This window comes from Amblyomma mixtum, chromosome 8, assembly GCF_055824585.1.
Source record: "Amblyomma mixtum isolate Tamu chromosome 8, ASM5582458v1, whole genome shotgun sequence".
Classification (NCBI taxonomy): Eukaryota; Metazoa; Arthropoda; class Arachnida; order Ixodida; family Ixodidae; genus Amblyomma; species Amblyomma mixtum.
Window position 1 is genome coordinate 100572724 of NC_143019.1, and position 10808 is coordinate 100583531.

Below are 10808 nucleotides of genomic sequence, written 5' to 3' on the forward strand. Positions count from 1 at the left end.
TCACACGACACACCGGCTCAGACGAGCGGCGACGCTAGGCACTTCTCGCCAAGCGCTATGCCGCCAAGTAGGGAGAGCATGGCGCGACATGTGCAATCTTGCTCATCCCACGGGGCCGCTCAGCCAGAACTACCTGGCCAGGCCCAAGAGGCTGTGTTGCGCAATGCCTTGCGCCTCGTAGAGAGCCTCACGGGTATCGTGCAGAACAACCTGCAAACACCCGCTCCAGCGGCGAGTCCGAGGCTAAGGGTGGACCTTCCCAGGTACGGTGGCTACCATGATCTTGTCATTGCCAACGAGTACCTTGAGCGCATGCTGACCTACCAGCAGGCGACAGGGCTTTCCGATGGCGAGATTCTGGCGCGTGTCGTGCCAATCTCACTGACTGATCAGGCTGCCCGCTGGTTCCGCCTTACTGGCTATCGGTCTCGCACGATGGAGGAGTTCCGAGCGAGGTTTCGCGAGGAGTTCTTGCTCGCAGATTACGACCGTCGTCTGCGGCGCGAGTTGGAGCTGCGTACTCAGCATCCGGACGAATCGTTGCTTGAGTACGTGAGGGCGATGGACGAACTCTATCGTTTTGCAGACCCCTCAGCTTCGAACGGCGAGAAGGTAGAGCGTGTCACGCGACAAGCGCACCCTACCTTCGCAGCCTACCTACGAGGCGTACCGTTCAGGGACTTGGACGAACTCGCCTCGGCAGCCAAGCGCATACAGGCGGACATACTCGCCTCCCGCGCGTATCGGCCACCCCCGCCAGCGTCGCAGGCACTTGAGCCGCGATGCGCCTGGAACGGAGACACTTTTCGAAACCGTTCCCGGGGAGCCGAATTGGTTGCATTCAGTGACGGGCAACTGAGAAAAGGTTGGGAACTGTCAGACCGAGCTCTCGACCCGTACACGTATGCTATGCGGTCAGCACACGCTGCGCGTGGCCAAGGTATGCAGAATCGCGACCGACATACCGACCCGAGGACGCTAGACCAAAGGGCATCTGCGACGGTTCGCCCGGCAGGGAGGAACGGTCAGCCGGCGCGAGGCGACAACTGCCCCGCCCGGCAACGGCCGAATACCCTCTGCTACCGGTGCAACCAACGAGGGCACTACGCCCGGGAGTGCAGTCGCCCCGTGAACCGAGAGCACGCGCTTTCGGGAAACGAACGCAGCCGCCGGTGAGCAACGCTTCGCAACCGGCGGCGGCGTCAACAACGGTGCTCAGTGAGTCACACGAACTCCTAGCCCCGCTGGCTTGTCGTTTGGAACCACCCAGCGACACGCCAGTACCGCTTATTGAGCTTACAGTGGCACAACGTAAATTCATGGCTTTGGTAGACACAGGAGCGAGCGCATCCCTGTTTGGCGACGAGGTATGTAAGCATCTCCGTCGGAACGGACTCCGACTGCGAGCGAGCAACCTCACGTTCCGATTAGCTAGCGGCACTGCACACGCGAGCGGTGCCGCGCGGCTTGTGGTGCGGTGGGAGAAACGAGTGAGGCGCCAGCGCTTCGCTCACCTCCCCGGCCTGTCGGTTCCAATTATTCTTGGTAGAGACTTCCTCGCCAAGACGGGCATTGTTATTGAGGTCTGCAACGGAGGATATAGGGAGCGAGCATGTGGCACCCTGAAACCTTTCGTTCAACCCCAAAAAGCGTCGAAAGGACATTCGCTTTCCGATGCTTCGCGCGCAGACGTACGCAACGATCGCCCGAAAAAGAGCCTCGAAACGCCTTCGGCCCGGCTGAACAACCAGCCTGTCGACCGCGCCGAGAGGAAAAGCGCGGAAGGGAACCTCTCCCCTCCCGCGCGACCCCCTGTCCCCCCTGCGGTTGCACTCTGTGCCACGGCGGCATGCAGGCCTCCCCACCCGCTGCTGGACAACTCAGACACCTTGTCGGGGGAGGAAAAAGCGCGTTTGTCTCTGCTCCTAAACGAGTACGACGCCGTATTCACGGAGCGGCCTGGCTGCACTACGCTGGTTAGGCACAAAATTGAGACAGGCGACGCTGTTCCATGGAAGTGCAATCCTCGGCCAGTCAGCTTGGCTAAGAAGAAATCGCTCGATAACGCACTGGACGAGCTTCTCGATACAGGCGTTGTGGAACGATCAAACAGCCCCTGGGGGTTTCCAGTGGTGCTGGTGCCCAAAAAGGCTGGAACAACCCGCCTTTGTGTGGACTATCGACGCCTGAACGAGGTGACACGGAAGGACGCATACCCACTTCCGAGCATTCCCTCGATAGTGTCCAATGTTGGTGGAGCGAAGTACTTCACTACGCTCGATGCTAGCAGAGGATACTATCAGGTGGAGATGACCCCCAGTGACCGAGAGAAAACTGCCTTCACTTGTCACAGGGGACTTTTCCAGTTTACCCGAATGCCGTTCGGCCTGGTCGGCGCGCCCGCGACGTACCAGCGTCTGATGGACCGTGTCCTAGGCGATGCAAGGTGGCACCACGCTCTTGCTTACCTGGATGACATTGTCGTGTATTCGGAAACCTTTGATGAGCACTTACGCCATCTCAGGGATGTACTGGAAAGGCTGAGGTCTGCGGGAATCACTCTGAACCCGAACAAGACCCAGATAGCGGCGACCGAATAACACTGTTGGGGTTTACGCTAGACAAAGGACGCCTTCTGCCGTGCGAAGACAAGCTGCGGGCTATTTTGCAGTTCCCGTCGCCGGCAGACATAGGCGGACTGAGACGCTTTCTGGGGCTGACGAGCTTTTATCGACAGTTTATCCCAGATTGCGCCGCTCTGCAAGCCCCCTTAACAGCGCTGTTAAGGAAAGGTGTGAAGTGGCATTGGGGACCCGAGCAAGAGGCGGCACTACGCCATCTCACTTGCGCGCTCGCGGAAACCACAGAGCTAAGGCTGCCTGACCTGAACAGGGAATTTGTGATCCACACGGACGCTTGTGACCTGGGCTTAGGAGCAGTCCTGCTTCAAGAGCACGGAGGTAGCCTGAGACCGGTGGCGTTCGCCAGCCGCTCATTAACTCCCGCAGAGAGAAACTATTCCGTGACAGAAAAAGAATGTCTCGCGATTATCTTCGCTCTGCGGAAGTTCGACTACTATGTCGATGGAGTCGCTTTCGTGATTGAGACTGATCACATGGCACTCACTTGGCTGAGACGCCTAGGCGAGCCGTCCGGACGCCTAGCGCGATGGGCGCTACTCCTCCAGCGTTACGACTTTACCGTGCGCTACAGGAAAGCAAGAACAACGTGGTGGCGGACGCACTTTCGCGCGCGCCCGTTGACGGCTTGGGAAGTAACAACACTGCCCACTCCGCCGCGCCCGACAGCCAGAGCAGCGCGACTGCCGCGCAGCTCACACAACGCCCCGAGGGAAGGGACACCCCGCCTTCCCAGGGCGAAAGCGTAAACTACTTTGAAGGCATCAGTTCAGTGGTGAGCGTTTTCAGCAGAAGGGAGCTATTGGAGGCACAGCGGGAGGATCCATTTTGTCGAAAAGTGTTCGACGGGCTCAGGGAGCCGGGCGGCGCGGCCGCGGCGCACATGGAGGCAACTGGTATTGTTGTCCGTGCGGGGCGCTCGAACACAGCTGGTAATGCTGTGAGCGCGATGGACTCCTATCTGCTCGACTCCGATGGCATCCTGCTGAGATATATCCCCTCCGAGAAGGATACACACGAGTCCTTCAAGGTGGTGATTCCACGCACGCTGAGAGGAGCACTTTTACGCTACTTTCACGACACGTGCATCGCTGGGCATGCGAGTGGCCTAAGACTTACCTCAAGTTGTGCCGCCTCGCTACCTGGCCTGGCTTGAAGCGGGATGCGATACGCTACGCCCGCTCGTGCGACGTGTGCCAAAGGGTCAAGCCACGTGGTGGACGCCCACCTGGGCTCATGCAGCCGATCAATAGCCAGGGTCCTTGGCAAATTGCGGCTTGTGACGTCATGGGACCTTACCCCAGGACTCCGAGTGGAAACCAATATCTGCTCGTTGTCACAGACCATTTCAGCAAATGGGTGGAACTGTTCCCACTTCGAAAGCTGACGGCACGCGTAATCATGGGGAAGCTGATCGAGGTGTTCACACGATTCGGCTACCCCGGGCAGTTGATAACGGACAATGCATCGTACTTCACTGCCAAACTTTTCGTGGACTCCTGTGCGGCCCTTGGCATTAAGCAAAGGAGAACAACCACGTACCACGCCCAGGCGAATCCCACGGAACGCGTGAACCGCAACATCAAGCACATGCTCGTTGCATTTGCGGAGACGCTCATCGACTGGGACACCTGTCTCCCCGAGATTGGGTTTGCTCTCAGGTCGACCGTGAACCGCTCGACTGGGGACACACCTGCCGCTCTCAACCTTGGCAGGGAGCTGCCGAACCCGTTAGAACTTACTCTACAGGTTCGCAGCGACAACCCGATTGCTTGGTCGGCACGCGCCGACTATGCGACCGGGCTGCGCGCGAGGATGACGGAGGCTTTGGACAAAGCACGCCGAAATCTGAGCACTGCTGGGGCCCAGCAGAAAGCGCAGTATGACCGCTCTCACCGGGAAGTTCACTTCAAACCGGGTGACCTGGTGTTGAGGCGCAGTCACGTTCTGAGCGATGCCAGTAAGCGGTTTTCTGCTTCTCTGGCGCCGAAATGGACGGGACCATATGTAGTTCGGGAGAAACTTTCCTCTCTCGTCTACAGGCTGGCGGACTTGACGCTAAGACCGACCGGCGGGCCAGTGCATGTCTGTGATCTCAAACCCTACTTTGACAGAGGGAACGAGTGGCCTGTGGAGAACACCCTCCCCCGCCAGCAGGCAGCCGCACCGAGAGGCAAGGCTCGACAACAGAGCCCGACGCCTCGTTACAACTTGCGCCCACGGCAGAAACAACTCTGACCAACGCGCAGGGAGTAATTTCTCCTGCTTAATATGGACGGAACACCCCTTCCATATTTCGCACCGTGGCTTCCGGGGCAAGCACACACTTTCTCTTCGGAAAAGACCGAGCGTGGTTAGACTAGCTAAAAGAAAAAAAAATGTAAATTGTAAAAGTAACTAGAAAGAAAAGACAGCTTTGCAGCCGCAGGCCAGCCTTCACAGCGTGCCCGGAGGAGGGCCAGCGGACGCCGCAACGACCGTTGCTGCTTCGAACACCGAGAGCCAGGCCGTTTGGAGGGCGGCCGCATTCCGGAGCCAAGAGCCCGCTATCGCCACCAAGTTGCGCAGAAGAAGAACAGCTTCCTGTCGGCCGCAGGACGAACGAGCGAGAATTCGGGGAAACCGGGGCCTGTGTCTACCATGGCGAAACTTGCAGCAGAGAAGCCGCCGTGGAGTTCCCCATGTCCCCGCGGCGGCGGCTTCCCCCACAAGAGAAGCTTGGTGCCCCGCTGGGCCCGCCTCGCAAGTCCTCCGCGGCAGAGGGAATATGGGTCGGCGCGTCCTTTGCCACCCCCATCAAGAGGAAAAAAAAGGGCGAGCCAAAAGCGAGCGGTTCAACCAGCTAAGTGGAGGCCTGCCGTACGCTGTGCAACGGAACGACACGGTGCGTAATTGCCTGAGCCTGCCTGCCGCCCGCGCGTCCCGGCAAAGCTGCCCTGGCCGACTCACGGGACCTGCGGTCATCGACCCCCTTCAATCCTGGGCTCCACGGCCGTCCATGGCGGTCGTCTACACTGCCTTCCTGTACTGGCGTCCACGGCCTTCGACGACGGCACTGCTGGCTGTGAGCTGAATCTTTTCTTTATTGGTTTTTAAAGTTTAACGGCGTTTTGCCGGCCCCACTAGGTACACCCTTTTTTGTGAACGCGGTCACTTCTCGGCCGTAGGGCAGTTTTAAGGAGGGGGGGATGTGGGGATACACATGAATCCCCTGCCCCATTGTAACGGCCGCGCGTAATTATCACGCGATGCTATGCGCGCGCCGTTCGGGAGGTTTTGCGAGGGAGGGCACTCACGCCACCCCCACTTCCTTCCTCGCCCCGCCGCGACCGCAGCGGGGACTTTCCCTCTTTCCCCTTTCACAACGGAGAGACCTCCTCTCCACAGCCCGGGAAGAAGGCGCGTTTCTCCCGAGGCTCGCTCGTCTTCTGGCGGGAGCCGTGCACACGCACGGATCATAGATCTGCCACGGAGACCGCTGCCCTTATCGCCCGGCCACCGTGTGTGACTTGACGGCCGCGGGCCGTGAGCGAGGAACCACGCGAGGTGAGCGGAACCTTCTTCCCCCACATTTTTGCGTGCGTTCTGCCCTTTGTGTTTTTCACCCCCGTACGCGAGCGGAACACTCGCCCTCGTTACGGCGGTTGTATTGTTGCTGCTGCATTGTATTGCTCGGGAGCAATAAACGCTCATCCGAGTAACATACTCGTGTTTGTCCCCTCTGGCCCGAACCCGCCGTGGTTGCGACTCACCGCACCGCGGGTTGGGGGTCACAGCTCTGACTGCTAGGGCTGGCACGCTGGTGCTAGAGAGCGACAACTGCTTCTAGCCCTTTGAGCGTTACTACAAGAATAACCCCCATACAGTGCACAGCACATAGGCGTTTTTCTTTTCTCTAATTTATCGAAATGCGGCCCCGCGTACCTGGGATTTAACATGGTGGCTCCGCTTCGGAGGCGATGTTTTAATTTTGTCGTTGTTCAAAGCGCAGCCTTTCAATTTTGACACTGCTGATGGCCATGACTTAATATTCAAAATGAAAAGGAAGTAGAAATTATTGTGCTTGTTAAGTGTTTGGTCTGCATGACGAGAGATTCAAACAGTATTTCGCCCCTCAGAAATCCAGTACTTCGAAGGCGCCGATGTCGAACATCCCGCTTTGCGCGTACGAGGAGGATGCCCAATTAAACCACTAGGCTTCCTTTGATGTCACTCCTGCTTATTCTCGTACTCGGTGCTGACATCATGTGAAAGGAAATAGTTTCCTGTAGTATTTGATATTAAACACGAGAAGTTGAAAAATTAAACACGAGAAGTGATTATTTCACCATCGGTAAAAATATGTATAACTCACCTGTTTACTTATGGCAGAAATGCGGCTATTTGCATTCATTATCATTATCACGAGCGTATTTAGGTTCACGACAGCACGGGAGACACTTTTAGCACTTTATCTCACCACCACTGCTCTCTGCGCATGCGCTGCGTTGCTATTGCGACGCAGGCGCGCGTGGTCTGCTTCTCAGTGCGTCGCGGCAGTCGCGGCACCGAAGCCTTTCGCGGTGCTAGCGTGCCCGCTAGTTGAGTCGCGAGCATCTCGCGACGCGGGTCTGCCAAAGCGGCACAGCGCAGAAGCAGGAACACCAAAGCCTCGACTGCACTGTAATCACATGAACGCGTCGAAGAATGAAACTCCATGGTGCCCGTATTTCTCCTGGCGACACGCAGCTGACGCGAATTGCAAGGATCCTCGCGCGCTGTAGACGCGACGCTGGAGAAAGCAAGCCGAATACGGCGATGCGTTTGGTGCCCGATGCGTGCTTCCGGGCATTTTTAACGCAGGTGATTGTGGCTCAGCGCGCGGACGTCTTCCGGGGTGAGCGGAACATTGGTAGGAGGAAGCTCATGTGCGGCGTTGAGGCGACATTACCGACCTCCTCGTTTCCGGCGACGCTGTAGGGACCGGGCGCCCTCAGCGCACGCACGAATACTGCGTCCGTGCTCCGCGAGGCGCGCAATTTCTGACTACTAGTTAGAGGAAGCCCCGATTGTGTCGCAAGCCACGCGCTCGGCTTTGGCATTTCTTTTCACCGCGATAGTAACTTTGCTTCACAGTCACCACATACCTCAAAGTCGTCCACGGCACGCGCCGTATCCATATTTTAGCGTCTACATTATAAGCCGTCTCGACTACGCAAGTACAACATGTCAAGAGACATACAGTAGAGATAACTGGCATGAACGAACCTTGCTGAGTCAAGAAAGATATGTTAATGGAAGCGAGATCCCGCTAAAAGGTCCACAAACGCCTCGTGAGATGGTGCATATCCTGTCTAATTATTTCCTTGGTTCTTAAATCCAAGAAGAGTGAACAATTTACTCTTCAGATGCCGTTGACTCGACGCCTGTCATAAGCCAGGGTGCAGTGTTGGTCACAAACGAAGCTTCCAGCGCTATAGCCACACCACCAGAGATATTAGACGCGAATTATTGCACTTGGAGCCGCCGCGGTGGGTCCGTTGTTATAGAATCCGGCTGCTAATTCAAAGGACGCGGATCCGATCCCAGCCGCGGCGATAGAATTCGATGGAGGTGAAATTATCGAGGCCCATGTACCGTATGATGTCAGTGCACATTAAAGAACCAACACCACGTGGTTGAAAATTCCGAAGCCTTTCACTACGGCGTTCCTCATAACCTGAGTCGCTTTGGGACGTTAAAGCCCTAACAAACCACCTTAGACTTTGAAGCAAGCCACGGTGCCGTCGAAAGAAGACGACTCCACTCTCGAAGCTTGCTCCTCTAACGTTGCACAAGCAAAATTCCCTAGCACTAGACTTTAAGTTGCAGCGCACGCTAGCACCGCGAATAGCTTTTAGGCCGCGGCGGCCGCGATGCCGTGAAAAGCAGACGAAACGCGCCTACTGTCGCCATAACTTTGCAGAGCATTCGTAGTAGAGAGCAGTGGGAGTGAGATCAAGTGCTAAATGTATCTCCCCTGCAGCACAAAGTCCTCTCATATATCCACTCAATTCATTTTTTCCTGCGCTAGCTAGAACAATTTTATCCTCGGCTAACTTCCTAATGCCAAGCCAGGTACATAAAACGAATCCAAAATGGCAAGCCACATTGGCAAAAAGTCTTTTATACGCGGAGCCCGTCTTTCGCAAAGGCTGCCTCGCAGGCATTTGAATGGCCATGGACCATTTTATTGGGGTTCGATGGCTCCGGTCAGCGGGTGATTCATGTAAATTTCAGAAGGCAAGAAGCTTTTCTGCGTCTGGGAGCATTTGCCGTGCTCTCAAAGTCTACATTTTAATGTGCCAAGGCTAAGAACTCAATATTAAATTTTTATTTTGATGTCTTTGTCGACCATATGCGATGTTGCCAGTGCTATCCTGGAATTAATCATTGGCAATTCAAGGTTTACGCCGCGCAAAGCATGAACCTGAATAAGACGGCGGTTTTGTTTTGCACACTTCCGAAAGAACATTTTTACTCTTCCTCGAAACATATATTCCGCGACAATAATTTCGCGACTACATTGCGACTCTCCAGGAGCGGTCATCATTTGCAGCATTTCTGCGGCACAGTATCATCGATTGCGGATTTCGCGATTTCTCGCTTGCTTTCACGAAACAACGCGCAAGATAACGAAAAAAAGTTTCCGCTTATAAACTAATCTTAACACTCTGAAACAGTGCTTCAGCTCTGTAAGAACACAGTTTTGAGCGGGTTGCTACTATTGGTTTAACGCGACGAACTTCTAAGAAAAATGTGCAAAAACATGCTCATGGCTTGTGCTCATCTCCATGAACTAAATTTTTCACCCCCTACGTGAGAGAGAGAGAGCACACAGCGATAGGATGAGCCGGTGCAGATGGTGAATGCCAGCTTCTTGGTCCGCGTCCTCAGCCCGGGATGTGCATATGGCGAATGCCGGCATCTTGATCCGTGTCTCTAGAAAGGGATGCCGCGAGATACTGCAAGATGCGAGGGCAGCTTGCGCCTTCAAACTCAAGCGCACGAGGAGGAAGGTCTCCCAAGCCTCTTTAGTGGGTGACTCGGAGCTTTTTTTCAGCGAAAACAAATGTGTTTCTGGCACCGACCAGTTTACTGCGTTTCAACTACCACAGTTCGCCTCTTTTTTCTCAGATGCTAGTAGCAGAACAAGATTACTTCATCGGGGTTATCGACCACCGTGTTCCCGGAAAGCTACTCTACCAAGCAATCTTTCAGCGGTTCGGGCAATCCAATACCTCCCTGCCTTTATTGCCAGAACAAGTGAGTTATCGCAACAGTCAGAAGTAATTTGTTCGCTGGTCATTGAATAGAAATTTCTGTGCAGAGGATTGTGCGCTGGAGCTACATTGTAGATTTGGAGGTGCTGCATCGACAGTGAGAAACAATCTAAGCAGACTGTAAGGCGTACAGAGAAAGCGATTTATAGCATCCATTCGTTGCGTAGGTGTAAACGTCACGAACAAGATTGCAGAGAAGATTTATGTTTTCCATCGGGATTGATGCAATAAAATAGTTTTGGCTGCATAGGGAGAACCTTTTGGAAGTTAAGATCAGAACACCTCCAGGTGTACACTTTGTCTACGAAGTTTTAAGAGTGTGATATTTATTATTCTAAAGCAGTGGACATGGTATGTGACGTGGTCAATTTTTTCTGCCTTTACAAATGCTTGCTCGCTGGTGTTGTAAAAACAAAAGTGCATCAAATTTTCTAGAAGCATTCAAGCCACGAAGGTCACTGTGCAGAAAAATAAAATATAACAGGTTTGTAGCGATGAAATAAGCAGTGTCAGTAACTATCTCTGGAGGGTTTCTTCATTCATAGACGTCATTCAAGAACACCTAAGAATTAATCCCCTTCGAAGAGGCAAACAATGCTTGGAATGTTTAGCATATCTATTCAGAACAGATTAAAACTAGCAGGGAAAAAGCAGACACTATAAGCCGAATTTATTCCATGGGGCACATAAACAAGAACTCCCTAAACTTTCTCTGAGCGTTCAAGAATTTACAGGATATCCATACAAAACAAGGCCAAGCTTAACGAAAACATTCTGGGGGCACTTTGACTGTCTAATATGCGTAGCGCCGAAAGCGTTTTCCGCGCCACTTTCACTGCCTCTGTGGCACTGGTGACGCCACCACAGG

The 10808-nt window shown here is 54.5% G+C and overlaps 1 protein-coding gene across 1 annotated transcript; it reads left to right on the forward strand.

Annotated features, from left to right (window-relative positions):
- The first annotated feature begins 305 nt into the window (after nt 1-305).
- Nucleotides 306-5485, forward strand: LOC149333733 (uncharacterized). Its single transcript, XM_089557789.1, has 2 exons — nt 306-914; nt 5296-5485. The coding sequence occupies exons 1-2, from the start codon at nt 313-315 to the stop codon at nt 5483-5485; spliced, it is 792 nt and encodes a 263-aa protein (XP_089413915.1). The 5' UTR covers nt 306-312.
- Nucleotides 5486-10808: the final 5323 nt, after the last annotated feature.

Bases quoted from the DNA above. Each gene is read 5' to 3' on its own strand.
- LOC149333733 (XM_089557789.1), top strand. From the start codon at position 313: ATGCTGACCTACCAGCAGGCGACAGGGCTTTCCGATGGCGAGATTCTG. The intron at 915-5,295 runs GTCAGCACACGC...CGAAACTTGCAG, and splicing joins CCGTACACGTATGCTATGCG to CAGAGAAGCCGCCGTGGAGT.